General features: G+C 37.6%; 1 protein-coding gene across 1 annotated transcript; it reads left to right on the top strand.

The window, feature by feature from the left end:
* Positions 1-3,031: 3,031 nt before the first annotated feature.
* Positions 3,032-13,419, top strand: LOC140746376 (lysosomal acid glucosylceramidase-like). The gene is made up of 13 exons (XM_073078501.1): positions 3,032-3,179; positions 4,084-4,211; positions 5,398-5,446; positions 6,021-6,162; positions 6,481-6,637; positions 6,999-7,162; positions 7,559-7,682; positions 8,485-8,598; positions 9,812-9,959; positions 10,695-10,759; positions 11,674-11,957; positions 12,218-12,322; positions 13,310-13,419. The coding sequence occupies exons 1-12, from the start codon at positions 3,104-3,106 to the stop codon at positions 12,318-12,320; spliced, it is 1,554 nt and encodes a 517-aa protein (XP_072934602.1). The 5' UTR covers positions 3,032-3,103; the 3' UTR covers positions 12,321-12,322; positions 13,310-13,419.
* Positions 13,420-15,555: the final 2,136 nt, after the last annotated feature.

Raw genomic sequence — 15,555 nt, 5'->3', positions numbered from 1 at the left:
AATCGTTTCGCTTTTCTATATGTAAATGAATGTCTTTTTTTTGACGAGAGGGAAACCTTCAGAAGGTACCCGACGCTGAGAGCAGCGCCGGGTTATATGGGGCTTTTACCCCACTTAAAAGTACCCAGGTGGCCGTCCTCAGCGCTTGGTGGCGAACTCCGGGATCTCCAGCGAAACATAACTGGAGTCCTTTAAATACGATGCCCTATCAATCCCTGTCTTGGAGGGAGCAATTTACGCTCCTCCCGCTCACCTGTAACTTTAGTTTACGTTTGCTCGAAAACGTTTAATGTTTAAGAATTCGCACATACAGCGACCCCGTGGACCGAATTAGAACTAAAATTCCGCAGAATTCGTCTCAAAACGAAACTATAACGCTATCAAAATTCAATTAAGAATGTAAAAACAAATGCATTCTATTTATATCCGTAAAATTAAATGGCGTTACAAATGACTATTCAATTTTTTAAAACTCATAATGCGAAATTTTAGTTCCGATACCGTCCACGGGGGCGCTGTATGAGCGAATTAGTAAACGTTGTAAGTTTTCGAGCAAACATAAAAACTTATACTAAGGGTACTGGTTTTTACGACGTTATGCGACCACACATGCCGTCGGCCTCCCCGGGGTTGCTTGCTGGACAGTTCGAGCTCCCACTCTAGCCGCCTACAACTCCGAAAGCCCCCTTTTAGTCCCCTCTTACGACAGGCAGGAGTTACCGTAGCCCTATTCTATAGTAAGCAATAGATACCTACTGTTTATGACTTAAACCATATTTATCTTATATATAAAATTCTCGTGTCACAATGTTAGTTACCGTACTCGTCCGAAACGGCACTACCGATTTTCACCAAATTTTATATGCATATTCGGTAGGTCTGAGAATCGGCTACTATCTGTTTTTCATTCCCCTAAGTGAGAAGGGTTGTTCACCTTTAACATTTTTTTATTTATATGGCAACACAGCGTTTGCCGGGTCAGCTAGTAATTTATAATATATCAATAGCTATTTTCTTGCTTATTCACAACCTGAACAAGCTACCAAAAATCAACAGCTATTGTTAACCGAAAAATAAAGGAATAAAAACATTTAAATTTAACTTTAGAGGCATCGTTTATTTATTTAGGTGTCTGGTTTTATTCCTTTTCATTATACAAAAAATCATACTGTGTGTTTGTGTTGTCCAGCTTTCATGTAGCTTGTTACACGCTACATTTTTGAAGTGAAAACTTCTTTCGGCGTTGTGTTCTTTTTGTGATGGGTAAAAATGTTAAAGTCGCGTCAGGATACGTGGCCTGATCGAAAATTCGTAAGGCGGCAAGGTAAACTGCAAGTCAAGATATCATCAGGTATCAGCATAGAAATATGCCAATGGGTGTCAGTTTAATTTTTTATTATTATTGTTATTATTTTATTATTATTATTCCAAAGGATTTTTTTTCTCGACTCACGTCGGTTTTATCTGAAAAAGGTACGGGCTTACGCCAAGTCACCTTATTCATGTATAGTATTTGAGTGATTGGGATGAGTGATGATGGGTGTATATGGTGGATTGTGTGTATGTGTATTGTGTGTAGTTGAGGTTTGTGTTGTGTTAGGATGAGTGTGTTGGTGGGTTTGAAGTGTGAGAGTGGTTGGGTTTAAGAAACGGCGGACTATGGAACAGGTGTCTATGACTATTGATTTTTGCATGGGTATGTATGTGTTTTCGTGTAAATTTAATACTTTTGATGCAGTTTTTAGAGTTTTAGGTATGACACCTGTTGAAGAGATGATGATGGGGACGATTCTTACGGTATCTTGGTGTTAAGTTACAAAAAACGTAAGAAGTAGGATTGTTTTTTAACATTTATAGAGATATTTTTATAGCACCTATCTTAAATTAGAAAGTAGGTTAACTAATTAAAAAATATATTGATATTGAGCTATTCACATAAAATAAATATATATAACAAGCAAAATAATACCGTCAATTTGTTCATGTAGTTGAGTACAATTTTATCTGTATTTTTTGTAAATGATTTTTTCAATGCAGGTGATACATGAGGTTGTCCATGTAGACCATGTGTCCATGTGTCCGGGACTAGAATAGGGCTACGGTATCCCCTGCCTGTCGTAAGAGGCGACTAAAAGGGGGCTTTCGGGGTTGCCGGCGGCAAGAGTGGGAGCTCGAACCGTCCGGAGAGCAACCCCGGGAAGGACAGCGGCATGTGTGGTCGCATGCCGTCGTAAACACCAGGTGTGCGGGAGGAGCGTAAAGTGCTCCCCCCAGGGCAGAGCCCGACCGGGACATCGCGCTCGGAGGACTCCGGTTGTGTTCCATCGGAGATCCCGGAGTTCTCCACCAAGCGCTGAGGACGGCCACCGGGGGGGTTTTAGTGCAGTAAAAATTCCACATAACCCGGCGTCGCTCCCACGTCGTCGGGTACCTTTTGAAGGTGTCCCCCTCGAAAACAAAAAAAAAAGGTGATGCATAAGGTCATGTCTATTGAATTTCTTTGCCTTTTATATTATTATTGAATATATTAGCAAATAAGGAACTAACATCTTAGATGCATTTCTGCCTAATCGTCGGTTTTTTGTCGCTTATCAACTACAAATGTGTCTTTTTTACATTTGCGTCAGCTCTATAGGATTTACTATTCGAAAAATATAATTGTACCACGCATGCGACGTCCTTTTTTAAACATTAATATGTTTTGTTAATCTAATCACTACATTTTTTAGTTTTTAAACTATAATTCATTAAGTAAATAACCATCATATGCTCAATTTGTATTATAAAGAAATTAGATTAAATTTTTAAATATGTTAAATGTTTAATACTAGGCTTGCACATCAGAAGTAGTAGGCGGCTAAAATCTACAACAAAATTAAAAACACTGGAATTCACATAGTATATTTAATCTTATATAATATGGTTGCTATTATATTATCTATGTACACAGCTTGTCTTAACGACAATTATTTAACGTACTTCGATAATAGCAAATGATATAAATTATTAGTAACAATGTTGACCTTATTTGTTAGTTACGCTATATGCTATATATATATAGGACCCATCGTGAGTCATACACATTAAAGTTTGTGAGTTCAAAATGAAGGACCTTATCTTTCATATATTATTTCCAATTTCCATATACTTTGTAATTTTATGCAGCGAAATTACAGCAGGTATGTTTTTATTTTCTCATAATATTTCTATATTACATAATTCGTAAAACGTTTAAAAGGCGCCTATTTTTTTTTAAATTTTGATTCGTCAAAAGCTGCTGTAAATTACTTTTTTGTATATTTTCTGATGTAGAGTTTATTTTAATTTATTTAATAACATCCCGGGTAACCACAAATAATTAAATAGGTTGGAGTGCCGCAAAAACTATCTATAATTAAAATATATTACAAAACTTTTTCCACCCTTATTGGTTTGCTAAAAAAGTCCACCAAGATTTTGTCCAATCGGCATGATGACAGTATTGAAAAATCGAAGAATAAATCATTTACTTAAAAACAATATGTTGAAAGCATTTTAAAAAATAGCCCAGTTTTAATAAATACTTCAGGATTCATTATATTTTCAATAAAATAAAATTATGAAATACTGCAGTCGGCCATCTTGTCTAAAACGCTAATCGGGGCGAAATGACGTCATTTTTGGTGTGTCACCGTATTGCTTGAAATTTTCTATGGATATCGAAGCGTGACGTCACTCGCGGACGCCATGACATCCGTGAGCGTTTTCGCGCTTAATTCAAAATTAGTTTTTAAAATGCTAATATTTCCGTTAATACTGAATTTATTGCCGAAATAATATGATTTTTGGAATTAGTAGACCTACATTGTAGAAGGGGAGTTCAAAATTTGTCATCATGCCATTGTAGTATGATATAAACACATCGCAGGCCCGTACTTTGGACAACCCAGCCTCGGTTTATAATTATAACTACAATCTCGAAATTACAATCTACACATTATAAAAAAAATACCAATTGCCACCCCAGCCAATTCAACTCTAATTGGTATTGGTAAATCCGTTACTTTAACTTACGTTTAAAACTCATATGAGATTTTATTACAGATCGGCCATGCGCAGCGCGTCATATTCCAAACCGTTCGTTGGTGTGTGTCTGCAATGAGACGTACTGCGACGAGCTGACCCGAGTCATCCCTGGCAAAGGGCAATACATCACCTACACGTCCTCTGCTGTAATATTTTTTTTTCTATTTTAAAAAAGTATGCATACACAATAACGATAGAACACAGAAATAAATTAAACAGCTGCAATTAACACTGTATCAGATAGTATCTTACCTAAGGTTGGCCATATATTGCATTTGTACTGAATAATAAGTTGGAGTGCCTCGTGTTAAGCTAACAAAGCAGCGGTTGACATGTCATTAGACATATATATATATATATATATATATATATATGTATATATATATATATATATATTTTATAATATAGGAGTTCCTACCTGAGGTCGGCCACAGATGCGCCGCTACCCCTGAGGACTAAGCTGGAACGCCTCGGAAAAGTCTGTCTCCCTTACCACACCCTTCAAAACGGAACACAGCAGCGCGTAACACTGCTGTTATTAGGCAGAAATAGGTGTGGCGGTGGCGCCGCCGGAGTCGAACCACAAAGGGTTCTACCACCTTCAAAATTAGTATAGTGGTGGTGCCTTCAAAATCAAGGCATATGTTCCAATTCCTATACTTACACGAGTAGTTTAACGTTGTCCTCAGCGATGGGAACTAGCAACACATTTGTGAAAAACTTTTTGAAATTGATTTATTGGAGTTTTCAACTGTTTGGAGTTGGTTCCAGATGTCCGTGGCTATGACTACTTACCATCAGAAGAGCTGCATGCTCGTTTACTACTTCATAAGACCCTTACATGTGTGATAACCATGTGAGTCCTCAAGTGGAAACACATATTTAGAACCAGAAAATATATGGAGTTGGTTACTCAAGTTTTTTTTTTTTTTAATAATATAAGAGTAGCAGACGAGCATGCAGTCCACCTGATGGTAGGTGGCTACTGCCGCCCATGAACATCTGTAATCAACCCCAGATAGGATTAGATATTCCTACCTGAGGTCGGCCACAAATGCGCCGCTACCCCTGAGGACTAAGCTGGAACGCCTCGGAAAAGTCTGTCTCCCTTACCACACCCTTCAAACCGGAACACAGCAGCGCCTAACACTGCTGTTATTAGGTAGAAATAGGTGTGGCGGTGGTGCCGCCGGAGTCGAACCACAACGGGTTCTACCACCTTCAAGTTCATGGGCAGCAGTGACAATTACCATCAGATGAATTCCGTGCTAGTTTATTCCTACAATCTTATAAAAATAATCTTTGTTTATATTTATTTATTTATAATTTTAGGCTGGACTTCGTTTCCAAAAAGGCAAAGGATATTTCAAAACATGTTCTTGTATGTATACAATTTATTAATTAAATGATAATTACTTTGATGTGACGTGATCATCATACGGAAAGGAATGCGGAATAAATTCTCGGCTAGGAAAACAGTTATAATAAATTTAGATTTCTTTTTTGTGTCCAGACCCAAAAGAGTGTCCCCCTCGTTAAGAAAAAAAGGTGTTAATGTAGGTGTATGTATGCATATGTTATGTATGTATGTGTGAGATGACACGTGTGTAAAGCGTCATTATTATATAATCACTTATTCTACCGTAAGACAGTTATTGCGTTTCGGTGGAAAGGTGTTGATGTAGGCTGACTTACATATAAGACGATCATCTTAATACTCAGGAGTGGAAACATGTCTATGATTGGCTTCAGGTAGAACCTTTCTTCCATTTAGATATGTCATATAGAGGTACTCTCATTACTTTAGAATCGAGCATTGGATCGATTGAATCGACACTTAGAGAACTCGATCTTCGATACATTTCAATGAACATTTTTAGTTCAACGATCTACCGGAGGTGTTGCATTTATCAACATGTCATGCTATCATCTAAATATTAATTTAATAATTATAGCGAACAACAACGGGGATTATCTCATCAACGTGAATGCTGATAAGAAATACCAAAAGGTGAAAGGCTTTGGCGGTGCGGTAACGGACTCGGCTGCATACCTCTGGAAGAGCTTGCCAAAAGGAATGCAACAGGACCTTGTAAAGTAAATGTCATTACTATTCTTATTTACTCACTGCCATCATCGACGGTTTTCCTTATTATATGATTATCGATTGATCGTCGACCGACGTCATCGATCGATGATCTATTCGATTCGATCGACGTCATAGATCGATCATAGAATAGGTCATTGAACGTCATGGTATACTCAGCCAATAATAGTCAATTAATCGTCTTTGGATTCGGTCGTAAATCCATTTTTGTTTGGACACTACTTAACTTAACTTAACTACTACTACTAATTAATTCAAAATCTCTTGTTTCCATAGAATTCCCGAAATAAAGTTTATTGTTTGTTCAGTTCATACTACGGGGAAACTGGTCTGGAGTACAACTTCGTCCGGACACCTATCGGCTGCAGTGACTTCTCTCTACGTCACTACACCTACCATGATGAACCTCCCAAATGCAAGGGAATGGACAGTTTCTCGCTCCAAGACGAAGATATCAAGTTCAAGGTACTCTTCTAAGTATACCATTATCGTGTGGCACGTGGTCTCCACTCAGAATGAGAAGGATTAAGCCATAGTCCACCGCGTTGGCCAAGTGCGAATTGGTAGACTTCACATACCTATGAAAACTTTTTTTTAAGATTTCTTAGTTATATACGTTTCCTCACGATGTATTTCTTCACCGTTTTAAGCCAGTGATAATTAATTTCTAATACGCACAATGCACATTACTTTGAAAATCAGAGGTGCGTGCCTGAGTTTTGGACCTCGGACCCCTCGATCGAAAGGCTGAGTTAAACCACTAGGCTATCTATCACTGCTATATCACTTGTTTATTACTTAGTTCAAATATGTTTTGTTTATGTAGATACCGCTCATAAAGAAGATAAAGGAAACCAGCAAAGTCGAAGTGCAAGTAGTCGCCGCGACGTGGACACCGCCGAAATGGATGAAGTACTTTCCAGAAACCAATCCTGGCTGCGGTTTCCTCAAACCAAACCATTACCAGACCTTCGCTGATTACTTGCTCAAGTTAGTAGCCTATCAAAAAAAGGAAGTGATGGTGATAGAACCCTATGTGCTTCGCCTCACCTATTTCTCATAACAGCAGCGTTATGTAAAGTAAGAGTGTGATAAGGGAGACAATGACATGCTTTATCGTGGCATTCCAGCTGAGTCCTCAAGGTTAGCGGCATATCTGAGGTCGACCTGAGGTAGGAATATCTAATTCTATCTGGGCTTGATTACAGATGTCCATGGTCGCCAGTAGCCACTTACCATCAGGTGGACTTTACGCTTGTCTGCTACTCCTATATTGTAAAAACAAGGAAATATTTTTTGAAAAGAAAGATTTTCTAGATTTTGGATATATTTTTGTATCCTATTTGATCTCTAGAATAGATCAAAAATACATGACAATCGTTTCAGATTCGTTGACAGCTACACCAAAATGGGCGTTCCGATTTGGGGGATCTCGACTGGCAATGAGCCTTCTTTGGCGACCTTTCCGGACTCGCCCATCAGCTGTATGGGATGGGCTACTAAGGATCAGGTAAGTAAATTCATCCATAACATAGTAGGAGGATTCTTGGGATTGGGTCATATTCTCGGGGAAAATCTCGGGTGCAAAATGTTGGAGAGTGGACCGGAGTAATAAGTGGAGCTAAACTGTTTCATCTGTCGAACAACCGGGAGGAACTTAAAAAACTAATAACCAACCGTTCCTACCTAGAGAGACACCGCAAGAAGAACTTAGAAGTCAACTATTGAACATAAGTTTTCCCTTAAATGGTAGAGATTTTTCCTAGTCCCTGCCCATCCTGAATTAAAAAAAATAATAGATAATTAGTCAAAAAAGTAGAATATAGTAAATAATATTTTGTTGAATTTTCCACTCCCTGTAAGATAAAAAAAGGCTTTTTTTATTATATAGGAATAGCAGACGAGCATGCAGTCCACCTGATGGTAAGTGGCTACTGCCGCCCATGGACATCTATAATCAACCCCAGATAGGATTAGTCATTCCTACCTAAGGTCGGCCACAGATACGCCGCTACCCCTGAGGACTAAGCTGGAACGCCTCGGAAAAGTCTGTCTCCCTTACCACATCCTTCAAACCGGAACACAGCAGCGCCTAACACTGCTGTTATTAGGTAGAAATCGGTGTGGCGGTGGTGCCGCCGGAGACGAACCGCAAAGGGTTCTACCACCTTCAAAAAGGATGGCAAAAAATACTCTAAATTTTTTTTTAAGAAGTCTTCTTATGGGAAATTCCCCTTATATCAGAAACGAGCTGAAACAGGTAGGGTTATGGATTGGTTTGATAGACGTGGCTAATTATCACATTGTTTCAGGGAGATTGGATCGTGAATAACCTAGGCCCCACGATCCGTAACAGTAAGTATAAGGATCTGCAGCTCCTGGCGTTGGACGACCAGCGGTTCACCATCAGTACTGTCTATGATATGGTGAGATACTTTATTTACGTATTACTTTATACGTATGGAAATTTAAAAAATAACATTAAAAAATTCTAAAATGCTGGAAAAAATCTTGAAAAATATTCCATTTTCAAGCATGGTACTTTTGAAAAAAAACCTTTTTTTAATAAAATATATAAAAGTACATTATTTATAATATTATAATTTTAAGTCCTTGGCGTGTAAAAGTCAAAGGACACGATTTTATTTTTGGATGTCAGAGGGGGCTGTTTGTATGACGCTAAATCCAATTTTGAGAGGTTGCAACTTTTGTTCCTCGGTTGCCATCTTGAAAAAGGAGTGCAAACATTTTCATGCTAAAATATAACATTTCAGTGGACTAAATTCATCTTATATATAAAATTCTCGTGTCACAATGTTAGTTACCGTCCTCCTCCGAAACAGCTCTACCGATTTTCACCAAATTTTATATACATATTCAGTTGGTCTGAGAATCGGCTACAATCTATTTTTCATACCCCTAAGCGATAAGAGTTGTTCACCCTTAACATTTTTTTATTTACATGGCAACACAACGTTTGCCGGGTCAGCTAGTAATCTTGTAAAGCTTATTGAAAAGCCAGCGAATATTCCGTTTTAAAAAATGGTATGAAATGTTACAATTTTAGGTTCTTAACATACAAAAGACAAAGGGTGCTATTTTACTCATATCTCTTTAACTCCATTCCAAAGGTTGTCTGAAAGAAATCGCTTCTAAGCGATAAGGCCGCCTTTTTGTATACTATATCACAAATCGGCCCTTATTGTCTTATACGTATCCTTAAATGTGTTGTACAGATAAAGAGTATTTGTTGTTGTTGTTGTTATTGTTGTTGTTGTTGTTGTTGTTGTTGTTGTTGTTGTGTATTTTTGGGTGTCAAGGTTGAGGGTTGTGTGACGCTAAGTCCAAAATCGTGCGTTTGCAACTATTGTCCCTCGGTTGCCATCTCGGAAAAGACATCTCTTCAGATATCCAAAAGATGTCCTCTGCCTATTACAACCTAAATGTAACATTTCTATCCTCATCCTTCCTTCATCCTCGATACAACGGACCTAGTGAGAAGACTCAATTACTCATAAATTTGGCTAGATCGTAATTAATATAAAGTATCTATTAGTCACCTGGTACTTTATATAAACAAAAAAAAACATTTCTATGGAAAATAATATTCATGTTAAGATATGTTATTTTTATTTACAGATGCTGAAAAACAATTCGAAGGTTGCGGAATACATAAACGGCTTAGCTGTGCATTATTACTTTGATTGTTTCGTCTCTCCCGACGTTGTTACAGACTTTACGAAGAAAAACCCCAATGCCTACGTCATTAGCACGGAAGCTTCTACAAGTACGATATCAGCTTTATTTTTTTATAATATAGAAGTACAAAACAAGCAAGCAGTCCTGATGGTAATTGGTTTCTGAAGCCCCTAGTCATTCAGAACAAAAGTTCTACTTAAAAACGATCGTCGACCGTTGCTACTCCTGATGACTATGGTGGTCACCTATGTTACTTTTTTTATAATATAAGAGTAGCAGACGAGCATGCAGTCCACCTGATGGTAAGTGGCTACTGCCGCCCATGGACATCTGTAATCAATCCCAGACAGGATTAGATATTCCTACCTGAGGTCGGCCACCGATGCGCCGCTACCCCTGAGGACTAAGCTGGAACGCCCCGGAAAAGTCTGTCTCCCTGACCACACCCTTCTAACCGGAACACAGCAGCGCCTAATACTGCTGTTATTAGGTAGAAATAGGTGTGGCGGTGGTGCCGCCGGAGTCGAACCTCAAAGGATTCTACCACCTTCAACTTAGCCGACAGCCACACTTCTTCATCGAACTCCAAAATTGTTTTTGGCCCCCAGTAGTGCGGGTTTGTGGTCAAACCGAGTCAGATGTTTTAAGCCGCTTCAAAGGCCGAAAGTGGTTAAACGACTACTATGGACCGATTTCACATGTACTCCTCAAAACGTTAGCGCGGGTTAAATACATACATACACATACATGTGGATGACGAGCGTTCATCCATACAAAATTACGTGGAATCGATATCAACTAATAAGCTCTAATAAAATTACAGGCTCCAAAGGAGTAGATTTGGGTTCTTGGGCTCATGCGAAGAAGTATATAAAGGACATGATACAAGTAAGTTTATAAAAATATTAAACCATTTTGATAAACAATAACCAACGAGTGAAAGTGGTAGTGAAAGAAGAATCAAATAAATTAAATTAATTGAAAAACCTCATCATTGCCCATGTGGCCGAAGCGTGGATAAGAAAGGCCGACATGGTCTGTCCTGCTCCAGGAGCGCTGGCCGTTTATATAGACACGGCACATTAAACGACTTAATCCGCAGAGCTCTTGTCACCGTCTCCGTTCCAGCCTCATTAGAACCGAGTGGTTTGTGCAGAGACGACGGCAAGAGACCTGATGGTGCCACTCTTGTGCCGTGGAAATTGGGTCGCGCCCTGGTGTGGGATGTTACATGCGTGGACACTCTAGCTCCAACCTACATACATGACACCTGCAGTAGTGTTGGGGCAGCAGCCGACCGCGCTCAGTTTCTCAAACGCCGCAAATATGCTACTATTATAAAAGATTATGAGTTTGCGGCGCTTGCAACTGAGACGTTGGGTCCGTGGTCGGCTGACATGAAACTTTTCATGAAAGAGTTGTCCCATCGGCTTATCCTCGCTTCGGGTGACCAGAGGGCTGGCAGCTATTTTGCCCAAAAAATTAGCCTCGCCATACAGCGAGGCAACGCTGCCAGCGTTCTGGGCACTATGCCACAAGTTGGAGTTTTGGACGACATCTTTATCTTATAAGTTTAATTTATTTTTTAATATTAGTTAATTTTTAATTTAATTAGTATCATATTTTTATTATTACAATATAGATTATTTAGTATCTTGAATGATAAATGATAATTAAGTACCCTTTAATATAGAGTTAAACAGTTCTTTAGAGTTTTAGTAAGTACTAAGTCATCTTTCCAATTAATTGAAAAATATTAAAATTTCCATATCCTTTAAATGCAATTTCTTAAATTTTAACAGGACTTCACACACGACGTCGTTGGCTGGATGGACTGGAATCTTTGCCTAGATCCAAACGGCGGTCCGACTGTGGACAAAAACTTCATCGATTCTCCAATTATCGTCGACAGCAAGAAGAAGGAATTCTTGAAACAGCCCATGTACTACATTCTGGGGCATGTCAGCAAATTTGTGCCTCGAGGCTCCTACAGGATAGATTCCTCGTCTCCACCTTGCCGCTGCACTGTATCCAATGTGGCTTTCTTGACGCCGTCCAACACTATTGTCGTCGTTATTCATAACCCGTAAGCATTTTTGCCTAATACAAATACTAATAAAATAATAATAATACAACAGTGTCAAGGGCTGCTGTGTTCTGCTTTGAAGAATATGCGAGACATACTTATCCGAGGAGTTCTATCTTAGTCCTCAAGGGAAGCAACGCATCTGTGACCCCAAGTAACTCCCTAATTTTATCTGGAGCTGATTACAGATGACCACGGTGGGCAGTTGATAGGACAGTCTGCGAGAAAATAATTAATTTAAAAATATTTTTCCCTTTCAGCGATGACGCGAGATCTGTGACCATCAGACAAGGAAACAGAGAAGCTGAGATTGCATTGAAACCTGACTCTGTCACGACGGTGGAGTTTTCGAAATGCTGGTAAAGGTAATTTCATCCTTCATTACCTTTTTGAATTTATTTAGTGGTTAAGCAATTAATTACCTCTGACATATTTTACATCCATTGATATGAACCAGTTATGAATTGTTCATGGAGTCAATACCTAGTGACAGAGATATGTAGATATTTGGACAGAATATGGACCCGAATTAAGTTATTATTTAGTAAACACTAGTATATAGTCATATATTAGTAAAGATACTTCGCAGCCTTGAAATTGAATGAAGCCACAAATGGCTTATTTTAGTAAGTTCTTTTTTTGAATCCTTGACAAATAAAATCATTTTTAGAGAAAAATTACGAATAAATAACTAATTTACGTAATAATTACGTAATTTACGTAATAAATAAATAATTATTTCAAATATTTTAGGGACATTTTAGCACGGGGACGTGGCAAAACTTTTTTACGCAACTATTTCAATTCTCAAAACTGGGCACATTTTCTTGTTAGGCGTGAGTAATCTTTACTAATCTATGTATATAGTATACTACACTAGTATATAGGTACGTGTAATTGTTATATTTTATCTTATATTACTAATATTATAAATGCGAAAGTTTGTGAGTATGGATGGAGGAATATTTGTTACTCGATCATTCAAAATTTAATATTTAGATTTGGAACAAAATTGGCAGAAAGTTTATGACTTTGATTAAAGCACAGAATGCACTTTATCTTAAAGTAAATAAATATTTGTAGGAAAAGAGATGCGTTTTTTTTATTTTAATCGGTCGCTGGTGTTTCATGAGTTAAGAAACATCTAAGAAAGACGTGCCTATAAGTTTACCGTATTGTTGTCGCCGACTTACATTATAAGGCGACCATCTTGCTTCTTAAGTGGAGTTCGTAGAATTCTAATCTTATCTTATGTTAATGACAGATGTCAATTGGCTTCAGTGGCCACTAACCAGTCTGTATGCTCACTCGCTGTTATATTTATCATACAAATTTGTTGTATTTTTTTTCAGAAATCCTGAGAATATAATTGCAGTGAAATAAAGTTAAAATTGCGAACATAAATACAGTAATTACACAATTATTATATATTTATCAGAATAAATGAATAATAAATGTAAAATATGTGTTTTATTTTACGTAAACGTTTAGTACCCAACTATAATGAAGCGAATTAATCTACCTGATAACACGGTCACAGTATAAGTATCTATACAGTATTCTATCTTCATACAAACGCACGGAACCTACGCTCCTCGGTTTCGGTATGCACTCGGTTTGCGCACAGGCGGGAATGTGCCGCAGTGATGAGCGGTCGGTGTGGCGGTTTTTAGGCAGTGTTTTTTTTATTTAAACAATTATATAGCGTGTGCACTAGGAGGTACCATTTTGATTTGTTTCTTTTTTTGAAAGATTGGTATTTCTATTTTTTACCGAGCAAAATACCTGGATTCATAAGTAAATAAATGGGTAGAACGGAGGAAAATGACATTCGAATGATAATTTAGGAAAAGCTATTCTCGTTCAATATGAACAAATCATAATTACACTTTTCATACCTACTAATTTGCAACTTATTTATTATAACTTATTAATTTACTTATTATTTTCCACTAAAACAAAATGTCATTCGTCCTCTCGCCTACTAAGGAGCGGCTATGTAAAGGCTAAAATACAATATTTACAATATAAAAACTAGATGTAATTCAGACGTAATGAAAATACTCTCGCCGAGCGCCCCTGTAGGTATATAATTCAAGGACAGGGCCGAGTTACAATACTGTATAGATCCTTATACTGTGACACTGTTAATTGCTGCTGAGCTTGAAGGGAATAGTTTATCGCGTATGTACATATAGTACGTCTCATATTTTTGCACGCTATGCAGCCCATAGGGTTTGACAGATTTTAAAATATGTGGTGTTGGTGGAATCGTATAAATTATATATGATATATATAGACTTAAGCTATATTTTAAGCTATCGGACGTTTGCTTTAAAAATATTTATTACAATATGTATCTACCACGTTACGCTGGTCAACTGGTGGACCTGTCCCACAGGCATACCCCATACTTGCAATATGGATACTTTTCGTGTCGTGCGTTCGCATGCGCATACGGGTTGCGGAGTTAATGTAGGGAGTATTTTTATAATATAGGAGTAGCATGCGACCATGCCTATCTGATATTAAGTGGCTACTGCTGCCCATGGACATCTGTAATCAACCCCAGATTAAATTGAATATTCCTACCTAATCGGCCACAGATGCGCCGCTACCCCTGAGGACTAAGCTGGAACTGCTCGGAAAAGTATGTCTCCCTTAGCACACCTACAATCAGCAGCAGACTTTAACACTGCTGTTAAAGTCTGCTGCTGATTGAAAAACAACCTTACTCGTACGTAATTTCATATAGACCGAAACATAAACATTGAATGATTGTGAAATTCAATTTTCTTAGGAAATGAAGCAAGTTTTGAATGATATAGTTCCATGTATTAAAATACTCATTACGAAATAATTAACACAGTTCTTGAGCATTTACATTTATATAGTTTGGATCCAATTTCCAAATACTTTTATACGTGATACGGTCGGTTAAGGATTTTCGAAATAAACGCTGGTGCCGAGTTTTATCGTGTATGTTCGAGAAATTTTAGTGCGAAATAATGTGGATATTTCAAACATGGCAAATACCTTTTTGCTTATTTTCGCTAGTCTTCCTGCTTTGGATATCAGAATCTTCTTCAGGTAGGAATGAATATCAAACTAAATTGGTCACACACGAAGTTATTTCCTGATTTATATAACTTGATACTACATATATTCAGGTCGTATCAATATTTGATAATAATATTGATTCATATCAAATGATTAGTTATAACTTGTTTTAATGAAGAATATAATAAAAATAGTGAGTAGGTGAGCTGATTAGACCATCATAGAACGCGATTTGAAAAGATACCATGACTCAAATCCTTCCAAAAAATCTACTCATGCAATGCTAAAATTTTGCATGCAATCTTAAATTTCAAGGAACAAACAGGAGTAAAAGCAAAAATCTGATATTCCTGCTGCATCTACTTGTAATAAAGAACACAAGCCTGTGTTACATGGGCATTCACCTAGTATTATTACTCTATCCTGTTTTCAAAGTTTTGGCATAAATCATTGAATAAAAACTTATATTGCTTTATTTTACAAACTTTGGTGTAGATAACGAATGTGCTGCAAGATGTATTGAGGGCCAGTCAGTGAT

This window comes from Epargyreus clarus, unplaced genomic scaffold, assembly GCF_041222505.1.
Source record: "Epargyreus clarus isolate Ecla_fem2 unplaced genomic scaffold, WU_Ecla_fem_2.2 ptg000012l, whole genome shotgun sequence".
NCBI lineage: Eukaryota > Metazoa > Arthropoda > Insecta > Lepidoptera > Hesperiidae > Epargyreus > Epargyreus clarus.
This window is presented reverse-complemented; position numbering and strand designations above follow the sequence as displayed.